The following is an 8558-nucleotide window of genomic DNA, read 5'->3' as shown; positions in this document are numbered from 1 at the left end:
TGTGTGTGTGTGTGTGTGTGTGTGTGTGTGTGTGTGTGTGTGTGTGTTGGCTGTCTTTGTTCTGCAGAGGCCACATTTTAGTGGGGGCAAGCTTCTCATCCACTCCATGCAGGTAGCCAATAGTTTCTGGGAAGGAGATTCAAAGACCCTTAGGGTTTTCCCTTCCACTGTGGGTTTGGAAGTCCTGGGAACCTGGAGGTTTCCTCAATCACCCTACAAGTATCCCTGTGCAGAGGGAGGGCCTCTCGACTAGATCAGTGCCTGGGGACACCCTCTCTTCCTCTTTCCAAACTTTCTGAGTCTGTCTTACATTTGTCTGCTCTGGTCTGCTTGAGATACCCTTGGGTACTGGGGATAGGGAGTGGTGCAGGACTCTAGGAAAAGAACTGTGATTTCGATGATTTCACAAATGAGTTAAATGCTCTTATATTTACATTTAAAAGTAGCATTGAGCAATTAAAGAGGAATGGTAAAGTTTATGCTAATAATTTGAAATTTACTTTTACTTTACTTAGAAGGACATTAAATGGCAATTAAAAAAGCACCATGACAAGTTGAGAGGCAGAAATTGCAGAAGGAAAAGACTCTATATGTTAGTACCTTTAACGGCCCTTTTTTTTCTGTTTTTTGAACAAAGGGTCCTGCAGTTTCATTTTTCACTGGGTACCACAAATTATGTAGCTGGAACTGTTTTAGAATCCAAATCAAATAGAAAAGTGCTGAGGAATACATGGAAGGAAAAAAAGCTACTTAATCTAAAGATGCTATATGGAATTTCAGTCTGATTAAAAGGTCAGCAATTAGTTTTCAATCTTTACAAACTATGAAGACATTTCACATTTTAAATAATAATTAGAATAATCTATCAACCTTGAAAATCTTTTAGTTTTATTCTCACATTATTCAAAAAAAATCTTTATTAATATTTACTTTGAAGTAAAAGGGACTTTTAGAAAACATCCCCCCAAAATGAAAACCTAGTTTTTAAGAGCAACCACATTTGAATCCAATAATCCAGTTATCCAAATCAGTCAAGTTATGCAGGCAGAGTTTAGTTAAGGAAATTAAACTGGCGCCCATTTTCAAAACAAAGAATTGCATTGAAAATGAGCAATCAATGTGCTAGACAGTTCTCAACCATAAAGTAGAACCTTACATCATGACAGTCATAGATTATGCAAAATGTGATCATATGCATTTATCTTCACTGCTAACCAGATTTATTTTTATAGGATTTAAAATATTTTACTAAACAATCTCTATTACTAATTTTTCAATTTATATGGAGAAATGCCATTAAAATTGTTAATGTGGTAGTGGAGGCATCAAAATAGCAATAAGATCTTATTACTTTATGCTAAAGAAAACACTTTGTCACCTTTCCTGAAAAATGCACAAATGAGAATTTCTCAGAGAAACAGCTGATGACTCTAAAAGCCAACTGCTTAAAATCAAGTTTAGGATTAAACATATTTTTCTAGCAATGTACAATCACCAAAAAAATCCCCTTGATTGCTATTAAAGGATGGTTTAGTGTTGATTAAAATCTTTTATTAAAAATTCTATAAGAACAGCACCACAGGACTTAGTGAGCATGAAATTTAGTACATGCTAAAGAATACATGTGCAATAATACTTTCCAGTTAATTTCTAGACAAATTCCTGGTTAAATTTAAGGCTTTGCCCTTTTAATTCCCACTGCCTGGAATACTCTTTTATATATTCACAGGGTTTTCTTTTCAATTCATGATCCGCTCGGGTGTTATATCAAAAGAGGTGTTTTTGGTTTTCCTATGCAAAATGCCCCTTCCCCACCACTTCCAAACCTCTTACTGTGTTTAGTTTTTCTTCATGGGACATATCACTTCTTGACACTAAAATATAATGTCCTGAACGAAGGGACACTATTAACGGTTTGTACTTCTTTATTGCTATATCTCTAGCACACTGAACAGTTTCTGTCAGATAGTAAACATTCAATAAATATTTTTGAATGAATGAAATAAATTAATGAATGAAAGATTAACTGAAACCATCTCCAATATCTGTTAATGCAGTTAACAGAGATTTATTAGGTTATAGTCAATGTAGGTTGAGGATATGTTCAGTCAAATAACACAACATCCTTGTTCTCAAGAAACTTTCACATTGGTCAGAAAAGCAACTATTAAAAATATGATTATGATCCAGTGAGAGAGAACCATGTGTGTTATTGTACACAAGTGACTGGGAACAGTTCAATTTCTACACTTCTTGACTAAGAGCTGAGCCATTTACCAACTTCAGGAAACTCATTGCTAAGGTCAAGAGCCTTTTCTATACCATTCGTTTACTCAAAAGTTGCATGCCACAAAAAGACACTAAACTCAGGAGTAATTTGATGTTTCCCAGGACTAAACACAAAGTTTACAATCATCCAGACTCTATCATAATTTAATATTTGGCTGGACCATAAAGTTATTTAGTTGTGATTAACTAGACTGACATTTCAATTATCTTCCCTACATAAAATATTCAGTGCACTTTTCCTAGAAGATAGGAAAATTTTATCCTTCAATATAAAGTGTCTGTGGCTTTTGAATATATAATTTTCTTATGTTTAAGAAATATGTAAAATACAAATAGTGTAGCATCACTCTTAGCTTCAATTACAGTTATTGCTTTTTTTCTTTAACTTATCATGCCGCTGGCTTATATTCAGTATATTTTTAGTAAGCATTTAAAACTTTTATACTTTGAGTAGACTTGCACAGATTTTAGAAAAAAGAATGTCCACTGTCAAGAATTTTCAAAACACTGTCAAGAATTTTCAAAACACAGTGAGGATTATGAGGAATATCCAGACATAAAATAAATTAAAATAAAGATGAATGAATGTTTATAATGTCCCTAATTACCTACTCTGGCAATGTGCAAAAGGTTGCTATTTGAAATAGACTGTATTTTCAGAATGCAGTGAACTGTAAATCAAATAGACATCTCAAGTTTATAAATATATGGAGACTTTTGTTGATTTAAGTCTATTTTCAATGTCAGTTCAATTAATTATTGCTACCTGAGCAAATATATGAAATCTGCAATCAAAATGTAAGCCTAAAGCAAGACCTATACAGAATAGTCACCCATTGGCAGAGACAGGAGTGTTGAATGTATATTTTAGGAAGCTGAAGGACTGGACAAACTGCTTCTGACAATAATTGCTTTAAAGACCCTTTAGTAAATATCAGCAGAATTGGTTTGTAACTTAGCATGTCTTTCACTTTGAACATGGTCCCTAAAGGTTTTTGCACATGTCAGGATATCTACAAACATAATTTGTTTCAGGCTATCCATGATTAACATTTTCCTTTCCTGTCTATGACCTGAATAATTCCTTTTACTAAACTACACAGCTTAGTTTTTCTATCATGCACTGAGGATTAAAATCAAATGTTTTCTAGGTGTTGCTTTCTTGTTTTGTTCTCTAAATGAACCACCTTTAAAGACCATTTAAATAAACTATCAAAATAGAAGGTTGCAAAAAAGCTTTTAGGGATTGCAGAAGTCAGTTAATTAAGGTTTATTGCAAAGATTTCTAATTATGAGAGTCAGTCTTAAATCTATAATCTTATTTATCCAACTAGAATCAGGATAATCAAGGAATGTTTTTCCTAACTACAGCTAAGTGGGTCTAAGTGATTTGGAAATTTCTTTTTTTTTTTTTTTTACATTTCTGTAATTGTAAGCAGACAGCAAACAATTAAGTCAAGGTTGTTTAATGGGGTTTCCTTAATATTTCTTAAGTATGAGAAAAGACATATACATATAATCAGCTACATGAAAGAAAAGGTAATTTGACGCAAACTTCCTCTTTATCCTCACGTTCCACGCTGTGCACAGAATAGTAAAATCATAATTAATGCAACTGTCTATATTTTTCAGTCTCTATTATTTTATTTCCTATTTGTACGAGGTTGCCTCATGTACAATATTATTATTCTGCTGAGTTTCTTTTTCCCTACCTCTGGCCCTGATGATATATCAGCATCTTCTGCTAAATGGTTGTTCCCCTAACTTGTCTTGGCTATTTTGCAGACACCAACTCATTTCTCCAAATGTTAGTTAAAGCTTCAGGTCCTTCCCCAAATCCTGTTGTACCTCTGCAATATATCAACTTGTTAGATGTTCTTGGGTCCATTAGTCATCAGGGCCTAATCCCTCAGTTGCTTAACCTTTGCTTGGTTCCTTCTACTCAGCATTCTTTCCCTTCTCCTGGCTTCATGTGGCCTACTCATATTCTACTCATCTCTCAGAACAGAACTTAATTTAATACTGCTTCCTCAGGAAAACCAGCCCTTATTCTCTAGACCTGAATAATACATGCTCTCAGAGCACCCTGAGCTTCTCCTTGGTGGGACTTATCACAGTACTAATTATGTATTTGTCAAATTATTTGTTATCTGCCTCCCCACCAGGTGTAAAATTCACAGAAGCTCGCTCACCACTATACATGTATTGAATAAATTAAAGGCTTATTAATAGCTCATATCACTTTTCTATTTTAGTGTGAAAACAATGATATGTAACCTACAGATAATGAGACAAATAATTTACTGTGGTCCCCTCAGTCCAACAAAATTGTAATGTGTTACCCTGTAACTTTGGACAGTGCCTCTTGAGTCACTTCAAAGAGAATTTCCAAAGATACCCAAGTGGAATGATGGCAAATCCCTCCCTCTATCTGCAACAGTAACACTGTTATCTTATTAAAGCTGGCACACAATGATGACAGCTCAAGTCTGGTTCTGGGACACTCCAGTTTCTATAAGCTCCTTTTACCCAACACTAGGATCTGACCCCTTCTGATATGAAGAGAGTAATGGATACATGCACAGATTGAATTATTTCATAATGTTACCCTTGACTGGAATATCTGCATTTTTAAAAGTATGATTTTCTAACATCAGAATTTCAGACACGAGAAGAGAAGACCTTCTTGGTGCCTCTCAAAATTATGACATGGAGATAAGTGGCTTATATGTGTAAGACTGGTCATAATATTTTATAAAGCATATATGTGGCAATATTTTAGCTCAGTTTAGGACCTTGATGTACTTTTCAAACAAAATTTAAATATATTTTGATTTTTCATTATAATTTATAACTAAAACAAAGTTGAATTAAATGAACAATGATTGTTTCTCAATATTCTTCTCAAAAATAAATTTACTGGGGAGGATTATTTAATAATACTGTCCCCTATCAGAATGCATAGCCTCAATATATGGATATTGTATCTTGTTTCATGCTTTGTATAATTTCTGTCCTTATAACAATACACTTTTAATAAATTCTCTCATTTTCAAAGTGGGAAATAGTTCGTATCCTGCCCTTCTGCTAAATTAGAAAAATAGCCTAAATGAACTCTCTTCTAATCCTGAAAGACTGCTATGTGTATAATGTATGAAATTATGTAAACATATTTACATGTATATTTTATTTAAAGTGATATATTGTTTTTATTCCCAAACTTAATTATTTATACCCTATAGTTAGAACAGTTGTACTGGATTATAGTTTTTTTAATCAAATGGCAGAAAAAAGGCTTAGAAATAATCTGCTAATGCAGAGAGAAACAGAAGACCCTATCTGTTTTATGCTGAAGGCACATCTGACAAGATTTTGTTGACACTATGGGAAAGAAGAAAAAAAAGAGAAAACAAGAATTACATTTTGAACAATCATAAAGCAAATTCTATGACGTGGAGCAGTTTGCTAGATGAAGAGGAATATTATATAGTAAATATAAAAATGGTGATTCTACAGTATTATTTGGCTTTGCTTTATTTATTAGATGCATTTCTGAAGATCATCAGCAAAGTGAACTTATATATATTATTTTGAATAAAATAGTCACATCCACTTCAAATATGTTTTTAGTAGAATATTTAAGTTTTCTTCCTGTATACTTTATAGGTTTAGCAGTGTTTTTTTCACTTTTTATTTTGCAATAATTATAGATTCACAGATATTTGCAAAAAATAATGTATGGTAAGGTCCCATACACCCTTTACCCAGCCTCCCCCAATGCTAACTACTTGCAATAACTAAAGTGCAACATCAAAACCAGGAAACTGACATTGAGAAAATCCATAGAGCTCGTGTGTGTGTGCATGCACGCATGTTGTGCGTGTAGCTCTTTGCAATTTATCACATATCTAACTTCATGTAACTACCACCATAATCAAAATACATAACTATATTATTACTGCAAGGCTCCCTCCTGCTACCCCTTCATAGCCAATCCCTCTCTCCCTAAGCCCTAACCCTTGTCCACCAAGAATCTATTCTCCATCTCTACAATTATGTTATTTCAAGAATGTTATGTAAGTGAATTATACAGTATGTATCCTTTTGAGATTGGTTTTTTTCACTCAGCATAGTGCCCTTAAAGTTTATCCAAGTTGTGTGTATCACTAGTTTGTTCCTTTTTATTGCTGAATAGTATTCCAACATCTTATATATATTTCTACTTTAAATATCACCATAGCTGCCTTAATGCATGATATGGGCCGAACTGCATCCCCTAAAATCCATATGTTGAATTTAGCATGTGACTGGATTTGGAGATAGGTCCCTTAAAGATGAAATTAAGGTAAAATGAGGTCATATGGGTGGGATTTAATCTGTCATGATAGTATCCTTACAAGAAGAGATTATGACAGAGACATGCACATAGGAAAGAACATATGAAGACACAGGGAAAAATGGATATCTACAATCCAAGGAGAAAGGATTTAGAATGAAATCAACTCTGCTGATACCTTAATCTTGGACTTCTGGTCTCTAGAACAATAAGAAATTAAATTTCTGTTGTTTACACCACCTAGTCTGTGGCATTTGTTATAGCAGACCTAGCAAACGAATATAGTGTAAAAGAATAGTATAAAACATATAAAACAATACTTTCTTCTATAAGACAATCACTTCTGTATCAACATAATTTATGAATGCTTCTCAAAGGGAGTTTTTAAAATCTTTGAAGCTTTTCCTGTATCATGCTTTGTGATAAATTACATTATGGGGGGAATTAAAGAGAATATATATTAAAAAAAATCATAGGCCTATTCATGCCTAACTACATTGCCGTAAAAACCTGTAGTGTTAAAAGGGACCATTTAGCTGAAGGCAATTGGAGTTTTTAAAAAAGACAGTTTAACTATTTTTTACACAAAATTGCACCTAAACAGCAGCATTTAGACACATTTCTGGATATTTTTTGCTGTTTCTTTTAGGAATGGATTATGGTTAGGCTTGCTGGCTGTATTGTTTTTACAATATAGATATGAATTATAATTAGCATAAATTCTTACTATTTGCTTATCTGACATGGAAAAGAGATGGCTGCATAAGTACGGCAACTGAATTTCAATTCATGTAGCAACATCTTATTTATGTCTGATGTTTGTTGGTAAGTAATATGGACTTGCTCTTAAGATATGTTAGTATAGGATTATATCAAAAACATAAATGCATAGATATTAAAGAGAAGCTTTATATCTAATTGACCATTACTACTAAGAAGTAATATCAAAAATATCTTTCTGCACCTTGGGAAACAATAAGAACAACCACCAGAAAATCACCCCTGTAATGTATAGAGTGTACAATTGCACCTCAGTGAATATAGGTCCACCAGGGATATTAAGCATCAAAAGGGAATTATAGATAAGTTTTGAGAGAACAACAGTGGAACTTACCATCTTGATTCGTGGTCACTGTAATAGCTGTGAATGGCTTGGGAGAAAAACTCAACTCAGAAACTCCATTCATGGCTTCTATTTCAAAGGTGTAATTCACGTGAGGCACAAAGTCAAGTACTATCACGGAATTGTTGATCAGGCCAGTATGTCTTGGGATGAAGCGGAGTCCTCCACCACAGTCCTCACACTGGCTGGTGTCTAAGCCACATTTCTTACAGATTACACTGTATGTGAGATCTTTTCTCCCTCCTGTGTCACTTGGTGGGCTCCATTCCAAAATAAGGGCCGTTTCATTGATGTTAAAAACCACATTCCTAGGAGCTGAAGGTGGCCCTAGAGAAAGCAATTAAAAAAACAAATGTACATGTATAGGACAATGAATTATGGTGCTAACTTGAAAATGTCATCAATAAACACTTGCTTGTCTTTTATATTAGTTTGAGCTCTTTCTTCTGATGGAAACCATAAAGAAATATGGTTAAAAATATCTGAGTTAGTCTAGTAAGAGTGGAGTCTTAGGGGTGAAGATGGTCTATATCTTAGCTTTTGGTATATGAATTTCAATATTTAATATCAAAAGCCACAGATCTCCAAAAGATAGTAATTATACTTTTTAAATTTGTTGACTGAAAATATATAACAAAACATTATTTTAAATTATGTGATGGTTTTAAATACATCTTAATAATTACATCATCATTTTAAAATTTTGAAAAAATAGTAACATGCATATATAAAACATGCTGTGTTCAGTCTTTCAGCCCTCAAACTATGCTTGATGTATAAGTAAAACTCCCATTCATTTTTCTGGACAAG

The 8558-nt window shown here is 33.5% G+C and overlaps 1 protein-coding gene across 1 annotated transcript in view; it reads right to left on the bottom strand.

Annotated features, from left to right (window-relative positions):
• Positions 1-8558, bottom strand: part of EPHA6 (EPH receptor A6) — an 861061-nt gene that overhangs the window by 490504 nt on the left and 361999 nt on the right. Inside the window, exon 5 of the mRNA XM_027102862.1 lies at positions 7740-8075. Within this exon, the coding sequence (XP_026958663.1) occupies positions 7740-8075 (336 nt within the window). The remainder of the gene's footprint in view (positions 1-7739; positions 8076-8558) is intronic.

The sequence above is a fragment of the Aethalodelphis obliquidens genome, unplaced genomic scaffold (genome assembly GCF_003676395.1).
Source record: "Aethalodelphis obliquidens isolate GAN/ISIS:26980383/991018 unplaced genomic scaffold, ASM367639v1 scaffold1, whole genome shotgun sequence".
Lineage (NCBI taxonomy): Eukaryota > Metazoa > Chordata > Mammalia > Artiodactyla > Delphinidae > Aethalodelphis > Aethalodelphis obliquidens.
The sequence above is the reverse complement of the archived record's forward strand: the minus strand, read 5'-3'. Positions and strand labels throughout refer to the sequence as shown.